Source organism: Cyprinodon tularosa, unplaced genomic scaffold (genome assembly GCF_016077235.1).
Source record: "Cyprinodon tularosa strain WSP-4 unplaced genomic scaffold, ASM1607723v1 ctg356, whole genome shotgun sequence".
NCBI lineage: Eukaryota > Metazoa > Chordata > Actinopteri > Cyprinodontiformes > Cyprinodontidae > Cyprinodon > Cyprinodon tularosa.
The window spans coordinates 800907-814683 of NW_024039070.1; the positions used below are offsets into that span (position 1 = coordinate 800907).

General features: G+C 36.1%; 1 protein-coding gene across 5 annotated transcripts in view; it reads right to left on the reverse strand.

Moving 5' to 3' along the window:
- Positions 1–1031: 1031 nt before the first annotated feature.
- The window catches only part of ank1a (ankyrin 1, erythrocytic a), a 116738-nt gene continuing 103992 nt past the window's right edge, over positions 1032–13777 (reverse strand). For 2 of the 5 annotated variants that reach the window (XM_038295594.1, XM_038295589.1), the window contains 4 exons: positions 12774–12857; positions 12375–12521; positions 9935–10033; positions 1032–3539 (listed from right to left, as the gene is read on the reverse strand). In XM_038295594.1, coding sequence (XP_038151522.1) covers positions 9962–10033; positions 12375–12521; positions 12774–12857 — 303 coding nt within the window. In that variant the 3' untranslated portion in view covers positions 1032–3539; positions 9935–9961. Of the gene's footprint in view, positions 3540–9934; positions 10034–11814; positions 12522–12773; positions 12858–13777 lie in introns of those variants that run through there. The other 3 variants (XM_038295590.1, XM_038295593.1, XM_038295591.1) reach the window with 3 other exon arrangements.

Consider the following 13777-nt stretch of genomic DNA (forward strand, 5'->3'; position numbering starts at 1 on the left):
ACATTAAACATTTTTTCCTTTTTAAAGGTCATCCTCTCACACCTTTTTTTAATTGTCCAATCACATGTTAAGATCTTCTTGACAGGCCAAACTTATAACTGAAATGTTTGATGTAAAAACAAAGATAAAGCAAATTTGAATATATATAGGAAATGTAACTTTAAACACATTATTTAAAGTTCCAATACATTTTTTATAACATACAATCATGGATGTATATAATTAACTATAGATACATATACATTTGTAATGTTTTGACTATTAACTGTATCCGCCATAGTTATTAAATTATCACATGTATAAAAAATTTACTTTTACACAAAAGAAGCGTATTTAATGGTCTACAGCATTTTAGCCCTCGATACAGAAAAATGTAGTAAGAAATTAACAAGAGACAAAAAAAAAAAAAATCTGAACCAATAATAATTTCTCAATTCCATTAAAAAAGACAATATACTCACCTATACAATATCAATGCACCTATTATATTTTTTTAATATTCAGGATTCATTTAATTGATTTATTTATCAACCCATTTAAAATCTTATTCAATGTAACTAGAAAAAAAAACAGTTGCATCACATGGTGCAAATTGTATGCTGTGATATAAAGGATTTTATTTTATCTATGGAAAAATCGTACTTTTTATATCACAAAATATAAATATCTAACAAAAAAATAACTGTAAATACTAATCAAGGCTTTCCTTTTTAAAACCGTCCTTCATGTATGCTTGTGATGAAGATAAGATGAAGTTAAATGTATGATGAGCAGATACTGAGTTATAAACATCAGAGTGAACACCCTAATTTCTACTGGAGCACAGATCCAACACATAACAGGACTCACAGTAATACCACCACTTTACATTCATTGTTTCTGGCTGTGTAGCCTACTAAACAATTACGGATGGATGCTTATTGCGACATTTCTGTGGTTTACGTGTTTGTCTGATAAAGAGCTCAGTGGTGAACATGACGTTTGAACCAAATGTATAGAAAGTTTGTGTCATGTGAGATGGCACACACATATTGAGGTAAATCAACCTTTAAAAGTGTAGACGTATATAGTCTTGGACTTTTTGCAGTATGAGCCCCTAACTTTAACATGTCCCTTTAACCGGGACAGAGGAGCTACCCAGAAATCCATGCAAACACAAACTTGTACAACGGGACGTCTGTCGAAGTGCATATGAACGTCTTTAAGGTTTCAAAACTGCTTGAACATAACATTGACATTCTTCGATAAATTACAAAACCAAGTATTGGGCACTTTTAAGAGGAGATTCAAACAGTGGTGGTTTTTGACAAGGCTCACCACCCAGGGAACCAATCATCAGGGGTTGTATCACCACACAAAACAAAAAAAAACAGATATCTAACCTGCATGTCTAATCACTGGAAGAGTGTGCCTTTATATGTTGTCACAATGTAAAAACTGTGAAGGAAGCTAAGGATGCTAAAGTAGGTATCTGAGTTGTTGATCGCTATTTGAGCACTAATTCACTCTTTTTTAAGAACATGAACTCATACTATCTATTTGGATTCAAAATATGAAGAACATTTCGACTGTTAAACCTGGATTGTTGTGCAATGAACAGACATTTCTTTTAAAGCAGAGTTTCACGTTCATGATTTTTTTAAATTATCCTGTACTATATATAAAAACAACATTTAAATGCTTAATATTGTTCTACACATATCACACATTTTGTGATTTGTGCAACATTTTGTCTATTTTGTGACATTAATGCAAAAACCACCACTGGATTTATGATACTAGATGTCATATCATGATTTTGTGATACATCATGTGAAGCAAAATAATGACTGATCCTAAATTACTGACATCATTTCAGAATACTGATAGCAGGACTTTAAAGCTGCGATACACACACTGAAATCCCAAGCTCAGGAAGACCGTAACCTGTGATCCTAAAATTGTCATCCTTTTTCCACACACACTCACTCATAAACATTTGTCTTTTTCTTAGCAGTTATTGCTTCTTCTGAATATGACATAAATCTAAGACAGCAAGTCAATACAAAAAAAAGGATGTTTGTAAAAAGTGGAGACAAGCCTAGAGACTAGGGGGAGCCAGGCTCACAGTTATGGGTCAGTATTACAGTTTCTCATCACAGTGATTGGTGACTGACTGCCTTGACTGCGTTCCAAGTAGCCAACAAAAGGACAACTCAACATGACCTCGCCCCATAACACAACGCTCCCCTGCCTGCCCAGTCAGACCAGTGCTACATTACCAGTGTTTCAGCTACCTCACCGAGTGACATCTTCTGGTGGTGGACAGATGATCTGTAAGTGCACCTTGTGCGTGTGGTGTAGTAGAATACTGCAAGCTAAAGGTGGGATCCTACCCCGCCTTACGATGAAGGGGAACAGGACTGCTACATGTGCTCTAAGAAGTTAATTGCAAAGGTGAAACATCTTATTAAAACAACAATATGAACCAAACAATACCTACTGAAGAGAAATGGAAAAGTCCTATCTTTCACCAGAAGTGTTGCCTTCTGCAAAGAGACGCTTTTAAAACTGCCTCTTACAGATTAAAAAGACCCACAATACAGTGATAGATGAAAGTCCTCCCCTCTGCAGTTAGACCTTTTCAAACAATGGGAGCAAGTGAGAGATGGAGAAAGATGAGCACAAACCCAAGTCAAAACAGGAGGAGCGAAATGACATTTGCATGTTTGTGTACCCACAATGACCTCAGGATATATAGACTAATATTATATAGGCTCTGACAGAACAGACCTAACAAGAAAAACAGGGAGGAATCTCTTATGTACATGAAAGCAGCATCAGTGGCATCGCATAGAGATCTCAAAGAACATAAACAACACATGTAACACATGGTTACGTTTTCATTTGAGTGCATACAATATTATGTACAACACTGATATTCTTGGGTGGTAAGAGGAGCTTTGGTGGGCTCAGACAACTCTGGGAGAAGATTCAAACTGGTCTGTGTGGTGTGGAATAGATTAATATTAGTTTGTAGTCTTTTTGTTTTCCCCTCTGGCTGATAAAGTTAATTTTTATGTTAATTTATAAAACGGGCCAGTGATTGAAAGGACATTGCATGCCTGCCCCATCCCACCCCTTTACCCACCCCTGTTTTCCCCTCTGTATTTGTAGATAAAGACAGGCCATGCTGCAGCAATCACTCATGCTGATACAGATAACAGGAAGCACATGTTTGTTGCATTTCTTTCTTTTTTTTTTTTTTTGCTTGTGTTTGATTTTGTTTTATATGAAATCATGCTTCTAGCCTAGTAGGATTTGTTCTTTTTTTTCTTATCCCCAGAGTTTCTTAAAAATAAAGAGGTAATAAAAACTACAAGAAGATCTTTATCCTTTTCTTCTGGAGCGTGCTGAAAGTCGGCATTGCCGCTGTTGTCGTGTAGGAGAGGGTTTCATTTGACGGGCTGTCCCTGTGTGGTCTTCTGCCTGACAGCTGCTGCTGGTCATGTGTCCATGTAGGATGGTTTGGGTGAAAGGGTTGAATCCTGTGGAGAACTCTGCGGACAAAAGGAAAATTACTGATACAGCATCGGCCTATGTGTGTTTTAAGACAATACGTGTGCATCTCAGTAAATTAGAGTATCAGCGAAAAGTGAATTTATCTCAGTAGTTTCGTTAAAAATTATTTAGCTGTTTTAATTTAGATGGTTATGGCTCAGAGCTATTGGTCAACTTATCAATTTTTAAGTAAATTTGAATTTTAAGTTTTCCAATTAAAGCTACAGTGTGTAATTTTCAGCGACATCTAGCGTCCAGACTGCAGACCGCAGCAACATGAACATCTCCCCCCCACCGCTTCTCCCCCCAACAGTACGGCGAGCGTTACGGGACAAAATGTCTTCCACCACGTCCGCCTCACCTACCTTCTCAAGTGATGAGGTTTGTTTACATAGATAATTTTAATGATAGTATTTCATTAGTCTGTGTAGGGTATAGATTTCATGTAGACTTAAGATAATAAATATACCCGTTATTTTTTCTACATCGTTGTGACGTTTGGCTGTGAAGTTTGTTGGCTCTGCGCTGCCGTAGCGCAAAGATGTCTGCCTCCATGGCTGCGAGACCCGCTCCTATGTAATTATAAACAACGATTTCTAAGGCAACGCAAATATTAAGGTTAAGAGGCTGAGCTCGTAGATGATGATAAAATAACATAGTTATGTATAATATATTACATTTCTCACTGTATATCCCTGTAATTATTACACACTGTAGCTTTAAATATTTTTAATACCAAACTAGCATGTTGCTGGCCATAATATAGCCCACAGAATCATGGAGACTGGTTGACAAGCAGACGGTCACCGGCATGCTCTGCAAAGCACATAGACAGCCAAAAACTGGGTAAAAACAAAGCTGGCTGCTGACAGATTGGTGTTAAAATAAGACAAAGTTGAGTGGAAGGAAAGTGTCAGACACACAATAGGGATGGGTGATTGGGAATGAGAGCTGGAAGAGTTCCAGGACATGGGCTACAACGTTTGGACTCTTTATTCCATAGTTTTTAGGAAGTCCAAAGTCAGAGTAGGAGTCTACGAGAAAAACTTTGAGCGTTTTATGTTTCCGTCTGCTGACAAGATTTAGGGAGATGATGTCAACCCAGTTTTATAACAACTGATCATTGTGCTTGATAGGGCCCTAAACCGGTCTAACCTAAACCCTACAGAGAATATATAATAACTGAACTTTGTTAATCTCACACTGGAGAAATTAACTCTGCATTTCACCCACCCCCTTGGGAAGCAGTGGGCTGCCATTGTGCGGCAACCAAGAAGCAGTGCAGGGGTTAAGGTTATTGCTCAGAGACCCAGAGTGGCAGTCTGTGGGAATCGAACCGGCTACATGTAACCTGATTTTAAGTAACAGAGCCATGAGGTTCTGTTAAAAATACGACTCCAGATCCAGGATCTAAAGGCTGCTGTTAAAGCACAAATAGTTATTCTCTATGATCCACATGTAACACTGACCTGATGCAGTAACCGATGCAATTAGATTGTGTCCAAGTATTGAGTGTATAAACTGAACAGTACATAGACATACTTTTCTGAAGGGTCTCATTTTATCGAAAAATCGTTTTATTTTTCTTCTGAAAAATTCCAATTCCCAATTTAACAGAATATACACTTGAAATATATGACTGTGTGTGTGTAAGAAATGTGTATTAAATATGCTTGACATATGGTTCTCATTATTTCATAATAAATTGGTGAAATAAATTTAACTTATGATATTCTAATTCATTGAGATGCATCCTTTTATTAGAGAACACATGCAGAAGGAACATTTCATAGCAAAAACAATGCTATGCAAGAGCTTTAAAACCTTTTAGCACGACTTTGATAAAATGCTCACTTTTAAGCTTCCCTTATATATTAACCACATTCTTTTCCTTAATCATATCCAACAGATAACACATTTAACAGAAACTGCATGGCAAAAGCAGGGGAACATGCTGGAATAAAGCACTTGAAACATTAGTAATCCCAGGATTGTTGTAGCTTTTAATTTAGAAAGAGAATGTCAGACTCACACAACCACACAGGCACACACCCAGACCCACTGTCTAGTGGATCAAATTCTGCAGGCAACTGCCTTGGCAGCTTTGTCCTTGAGAGTTGCCACTTTACAAGATCTGTCTTGGTTTTGCTGACAGCACACTGTGTCACACTTATCCCAGGGCACACAGGCAAAAACCACTGGTCAAGCACAACTTTAAAGATCTCTTTCCATCAAAGCTTTGGAATTATATTCTTGTGCAATATAAAATGGTATAGAATCTGAATGATCATATCAGGAAAAAATGCTTTTAAAGTAACAAAAAAAGTGTTGTCATTCAAGTTTTTTTATTCACAAATATAAGTCCGTGCTATGATGTAAGGACAAAAAAGCCCAGAAGCAGTCATGGATATCAGTAGGTTTTTAAAACTCAAAGAAAACGACTTAAATATTACTATTAAATCATGACTAGTGCTGATGAAATGAATCAAAAATAGACCAAGAGCAAATATGACATTAATATTATTTTACAGTATTTATAGTTTAAGGATAGGATTTATTTATTTTTTTATAATTTGGAGTTATCAGCAGTCAGTAGCTTACTACAGGAAATGCCGCTCTAAAAATATCCATTTTAGACAGAAAAATGTAGTTTTTTTCACCTCAGTGTCAAATGGTCACCTATTTAGAGTAGTAAAAAGCAAACATTTTAATTTTAGCAAGTCATCTTAAAAATTGTTTCGGAACTTTAATTACAAAGAATCATGTACACAAAATCCAAGTCTTTTTATGCAAAATTGCTTCAAGGTGATGAACATATTTCTTTTTTTGTGTGATTTTTCTTTGCCAGTGTGACAGCCGTCCAGACTAAATAAGCATGCTGGCTAGTCTCAGAAATAGCTGAGGGATTGTATTTAGGCATAGTGGTTTAGTGAACTAAGATTTTCCTCTTTAAAAAGTGCAGCTATTTATTGTTGCTATAATTGTATTGCTTAATCAAGTTTTTTGGACTTCTCTTTGGACCAGAAGCTCAATGGTATAAGCACACCCTGGTGTGCTATACTGGGGTTAGATCCCTTCCATCCTGCTACTAGCCTACCTCTAGACATGTAAGACTTTATTTACCATTGGTGTTCTTCATCAGTGTTGCCATTTATAGTGTTGGTACACTACCCTAAAGAACTATATTATTTACTGAATTTAGTCACATTAACCGTTTGTTAACATTACTTGCAAATAAGTAGCAGAAAAGCAGAAATCCGATAGAGAATAAATAGAAGTTGGAAGTAAGTAAAATGCCGTCCTAATGCTATATTTGTTTGTGAAATTGGACTATTATTAATTCAAACTTTGGTTTTAATCATAGAAAGCAGCATACCAAACCCAAAGATAGTTTGCAGTGATGTCACAATGTAGCCATAGTGACACGTGCAAAAAAATATTGGAGAAAGCCACTATTAAGTAACATTAGGGTGATATAAGGTAATATCAGAGTTGAAACTTGAATATGACCAAGCAATAAGTAATTTAGTGTTGAGTCGTGTAACTCCTCCTATGCTATGTCATAAAAAAAAGATTGTTCTTATCTTCGTAGTTATTTTATATTCACCCAATTTATTATCATTATAGGCATAATACACCAATATATAACATCTTTTAAACTTAAATTACTTCAGTTTACACTAGCCTAAAAAGATAGTTTAATAGCTTTGTTAGTTTACAAAACATGTTCTGGTCATAAACTACTTCCAGTGTTGCCCAAAATGACGCTGCGTAGACTGCTACTGCATTGTGAGATGAGGTTAAGATACTGACTGCTTTTTAAAACTCCAATGAATCCCTCTCCATGCACACATATACATTTATATAAACATATATACACACTGCCTGGCCAAAGAAAGTCACCACATGGATTTAACGAAGCCTGTAGGTATGGGCCTATTGGATAATTACTATAATTATGATTATCTTTCAGCTGGCAACAAATTATTTATTCCCAGCTTATACAATGAGTAGCTTCTCATTTCTTAAAAAAAGAAGAAGCATATTAAAAAGTAGAGATTGACAAATACAGTTTTAAAACAGATCATTTTGACATGAGCCTAATCAATCACCAATATGGGGTTATATTTTGGAGGATTTTTGGAGGTGGTATTGTGTTTTTCTTATTCCATTTACATGATAGACATGACTAATTGATAATGGATGTTAAACAAGTATAAATTTGAAAAAAGAAGAAAATATATTTACAAATTAAACGAAAAATGTGATTGATAAAATTATAGAGCTAAATTAGGGGACATAATTTTTATTTTAAAACTTTTTTTATCCTGAAATGCATTTTTAAAACAAAGAAATATTTGAAACTTAAAAGTAATATTTTAATAGCTTAATCGGGTCTGCTCCTGTTGACTGTGACTTCATCCTGGAATGAAATATCAGCTGTGCTGCTGCCATCAACATCTGTTTATGGATGTTGGAGCTCGGCCTGTTTTTCAGTGTAGTCTTGTTTCTTACTCTGACTAACTGTATGTTCTCTCTTTCATCCTCTGACAGCTTGCTTGGAGCTCATCTGCCTGGCGTGTCTGTCCTGCACGGGGCTAGCTATCCTTTCTTTTTATATAACTGCTTCTGTCTCAGTGAGCCACAGTTGGCCTCAGCAGATGGCCTGCTCGGTGTGAAGGATCACTGAAGAGGTAACGAAAAAATGCAAGCTGCATGCTCATCCAGGAGGGGCATGTCTTGCAAGTCAATGACTCAATGCAATCAACTGGTTTTCCTTGACAGGAACATTTAACCAATCAGACTGTACTGTCTCTGTAAATTGCCTCGAGATGACATGTGCTGTTAACTGGTGCTATATGACTAGTCCAATGCATTATTAAAAACTGGAAGGATAGTAAGAATCCATCATCTTTGAAGGAAAGAATGTGGTTAAAACAAAATCTTGTATAATTATGATCAGTCACGGCTTAACAATTGACCAAATTACACAGAGTATATTTAATAGTGAAAGTAAAGCATTTCCACATGCACAGCGCAAAGCAAATTTAAAGAAGGGATCGGGACTAAAAAGCCATGTAATCATAACACACACACTTAGCAGTATATACGTTTAAAATATACATGAGTTTGTGGAATAAATGGCAGATCTGACTAAGAATGTGTCATGTAAACATGCCAAGCAGAATATTACGATATGATTGGGCAGGATTTACAATGAAATTATAATCTGACCAAGAGGGTTGGTTTATGCCAAATGATTATCTGATTAGCATGTATGTAAATGCTTGTCTGGATCAAATTATACTCAATGAGCCAAGCTGAGTGCACGTTTGCACCCCACACCAAGGTGGCATATTTGGGCTTGGAGAAGGTAGAAAATAGTTAGAAAGTTCCAACAGGAATATTTGCATGACACAATTTTAACCCAATCAACTGTTTTATTTTGATTTCTTATGTCCATTGTAATGCTATACTGGTATAAAATCTGATAATTCTTTATGAGTACCTTTTAACTATATAGGATAGTTAATGAGCTTTGGGCGGCTCTGCATAACCCAAAACATATAAAAGTGTCTACGTTATCATATGTCACGCTTAGTACATGTCACAAAATAATTATTATTTTTAAGTTCCTGAGATGGGATGGGGCCTATACATCCTGTCCCAAAAAGGATTTTAGGCACCTGCATTATTCCTAGCTGCAGCAATGGACAGCAAGAGGTCCCAATGATAAATGCATTGATGTTAGGAATCCTCCTGCTTCCTGGTCTTAGCTCCTTCCAAATGCCAGGACTATTCAGATAGCACCCATTACGGTGACTGTGGAAGCACTTGCGCTTTGGCTTAGGTCCTTATCCATTTGAGCTATCTGGATTGAGCCCCTTTTCCAGCATAACTAGTGTATCAGGGTAAGGTGAGAGGCAGGTGAAGCGATGCACACATCTAAATTTGTGTCTACTTTGCAATCTTATATGGACACATGTCCAGCTTCAAAGCAAGATGTTGATGTAAAAATATTAATACTAATAAATATTATTACATTTAAAGAAGTCAACTGAAGCAAAGCCACAGAGAATGTGCCCTGTAATCAAAGCTAAGTTAGCCCTGTCAAAAATTTAGACTGTGTGACCTTTTCTTGGTTAACCAGGCAGTGTTTATATATATAGATATATACAGACAGAGAGAGAGGAAGAAAGAATGAAGGAGCTTTCTTTAGGCACTGTCTACAGTGTGTATTTGTTGAGTAAATATGTCACATTACTGTGCCAGTATCAGGTTATATATCATTAGTGTTTAATCAAAGGTAAATTTGGATGCATTTAATCCAGAGAGACCAGATTAAACGTGTTCAGCCACAGGTCAGACGAGGCACTGTGGGTCTGTCCCATACCTGGAGGGACGCAGCACTCTGTCTGCCTCACTGTTTAACCCTCCGCAGACTGGCACATTTCACTATTTGAGCACCTTTCTTCACATCCACAGAATCGGTCTACGTTGTGGGGAGAGGGAAAGGGCGTTTACACCAGAAGAGGTCAATGGGTTGAGGACAGGTGTTGAGGAAAGAAGGGGAAAAGATGAGAGTGAGAGATTATTAAGAAGAAATAGAAAAAGAAGAGGGAAAACAGGGACCTAATAATTTAGGAACAAAATGTTTACAATAGAAATGAGCTGATAAACAGTAGAGACAACAGGAAGGAGAAACATAATGAGATGGGAACAAAATAAACAGATAATAGGAAAGGAAATATGTAAAAAAGCAAATAATTTATAAACAGTCAAGCCAGGATGGACATCAGGAAAAATCAAAGATGGATAAAATACTGCATCTGTGGTTTAGAGTAAATTAAGAAGGTTGAAACAGACAGATAAAGCCCCAAATGGTTAACAGATTAGTATTTTCTGAAACTTTAAATCATCAAAGGAATTGTATTTTTTAAACACATATATATTTTGGTTGAATTCTTCATTACCTTTCTTTTTTTTTTTGTCTGATATTAACCACAAACGTCAACCTATGTTATTGGGATTTGATTTAATAGCACAAAACAAAGCAGGGAAATAGAGAAATATTTTAAGCTATCTTTGAAAAAAGGAACAATCGTCATGCCTTTTTATTCAGCCAATAGTTTGTAAAGTGAGCATTTACCACATTTTAGCTGCAGGTCTTTTAGTGTTTTTGGTGTGTTTGCTGTTTTGGGACAGCTTTGAACAAACAGAGGTGACTTTGAACAAGACATTCACCATCCTCCCCTCCATTATTAGAATTTAATATTGCATTTTGATCAGGTTTTCAAGTTCTACTTTAATTTTAATCCTATTTACAACGTTAATGCAGTAAATTCTAGATCTAAAGCTACCCAGCTGGTGCAGAAATTCTGTTCAGTTTTACTTTGTATTATCCTGTCTATTTTCAAATTTTGAACAAATCTACACCAAGCAGTATTTCTTTAAGATTAAAATTAAGCTATTTTCCGCCCATATACCATTCTTTTAAATAAAGTTTTTAAGTTTGTATCATTTAAGGCAAATCATTTACCTTTCATACTTTAATGCAATGCAGAACCTATGCTTGCTTATGAGTTCAATCAGTCCATCTATAGCGTTGTTTAGACAGACATTTTTACTCAGTATAGAATGGGAGTGTAAAAATGTTGCCCATTAATTTTTGAAATACAAAAAAGTATACCCAGTCAATCAGCATGTAGAGCTTCAGTGAAGATAATTTTTAAAGGGCTGCCTCAGATGCTCAAAAGGACATATATGTGAACTTTGACTGGACCATTTTAACATGATACACATGCTTTGATTTAAACCATTCCATTGTTCCCCTTGTTCTGCCATGAATATACCTTTTTTTTAAAAATAAGGGCTGCATTTGTTTATAGAAATTACACACCTGTACAAACTACACTATATTTATTAATTAGGTGACTCCTAAAGGCAGTTGGTTGGACTTAAATTTATTTAGGGGTATTAGAGTAAAGAGGCTTGAATACAGATGCAAGCCAAACTTTTCACATTTGTATAAAAAAGGTAAAAGCTATGTTTTAATTAGCTTCTTTTCCCCAATCATGCGCTAGTGTCTATCACTTGCAAAATCCGATAATATATTTGAAGTTTGTGGTTACAATGTGAAAAAGATTTAAAAAGTTACAGGGTTATCAACATTTTTGCAAGTAGACCTAAGCACTCTGTACCACATGCATTTTAAACCCATTCAATGACTAAATAATATGTGGTTCAGAGCTAGCTTAAGGGATCAAGACACAGTGAGAGTTGAAGTACCAAGCTTTAATAAAAGCAGGAACACAGAAGAATCACTCATTTGGAGAGGAGAGAAAGAAGTGCAGCTTTAACAACTGCAAAGGATCATGATGGCCATCGCATTCATTACTTTGTTGTAAACAATCAAAGTGTAGGAATGGCTTATTAATGACAGAAATTAATAAAATCGGATTGAATTATTGGTTATTTGCATTTCATCCAAAGCAATCAGAAAAAAAGATTAATACATTTTTTCCATAGATGCTAAATAAAGAACATGAGAAAACATTCAGATTGAAAGGTTGTAACATAGAGTCAGCAAGAAAGCCTCTTTCCAAACACACATTTATATTTCCTTTAGTAATTTAAAACATAAATTCAGGTTTACTGCTTTCATCCAAGAATAGGCAATCTCGACGCCTTTGCATTGATTTATACAATCAGATCCTCATATGGTGTACTGCTGTATCATCTGATGTAATTTAGCGAAACTTAGCTTTGCCACCTCCCGTCTCTAGTTAAAACCTGGAGAGAGGCATACAGTTGCCTGCAGATCAGAAGCCCACCTTGCTGCTGTCCCGGCCCAGGATGGCGTAGCTCAGGTACTGCTCAGCATCGCCCTCCAACTCGTTGGTATCCAGTAGGGAACCCTCCACCTCCAGAACCCCTTCCTCTCCCAAACCTTTCCCTCTGCGTACCACTTTCCGTACAATCTATCCCGTATTTCAGACGGTGGCGTACAGGAGGTGGGAAGACAGACGAGGGTGAGTGGATAATAAAGTAACAGAAGAAAAAGAAATGTTGATGAAAAAAAATATTTTTTTTTAGATATCCAACATGAAATGGATGAGGAACTTTGACGAACAACAATTGGTTAAATAATCATTATGTAGGGAGATGCTGAATGAACACATAACCGTGAATGAACCTGACTTCCTGCTATGAAATATGTTGAAAATGCTGACCTTCTTTGTGATGATGTTTCCGTGTTCATCTGTGAACTGTTCTTCACTTACTTGGCCCCCAGGAAGGTCTTCAACCTCATCCCCCTGCGAACAAGACAACATTTGCATTCAGCGTTTCTCAAATAATATTAAAACCTTTATTTAACCAGGAAAGTCCGAACTGAGTTAAACAATCTCTTTTTAAAGGGAGACCTGGCAAAACAATAAAAAAATAAAAGTGGCGCATTTTTCTAAACTGCAGGCATGATCAATAAAAATGTGTTTTAAATAGAGTGGCATATTAGATATTATTTCACAGATCAGATCAGTCAAACATTCTCAGTTTGAGGTTCAGTACTTTTATATCATTAAATAAGTTCTACTTATCTTCCTTGAAGAGTGAGCAAGAATCATCCACCTGATCCGTATATATCTATATATTGCATATTCTCACGTTGATGTGATTTGAGGTGGAGTACCTGTGGTATCATTCCTTAGCACCTAGTGTTTTTAAATATAAAATCCTCTGAATTTAAAGCATCTTCTATAGCGACTCTTTGAACTTTTTGTTTATGAAATCTTTTGGAGGGGAAAGGAAAGGAATGAATCATATTGATGCCAAATCAGTAGCTCCCTGAAGAAAGTTGACTGCAACCTCACACAATCAAAATAAGTGAATGGGATATGGATATTTTTAATGGCACTGTATTTATACGCCCCTATGTGGGTCAGTGTTAGTTTATATGCCTATATTCTCTGCACAGATGGGCTTTATTTAGGGAAGAAGCTGGTTGACGGGCTGAGACTTAAAACTGTGACAGCAGCATAGAGAACAAAGACCTGTGAACATTTCTACCTTCTTTTGAATGTAAGAAAAAATATATAATTTTTTTCAATACATCATTATTTTTAATGCAGGGCTTTGTAATTACTTCTCCATCAGTTGGAAACAATTTGCTGAAAAGATCAGCAAGATCAGCATGAATAAAATGTTATACTTAAAATCATAAACTTATGACATGGAT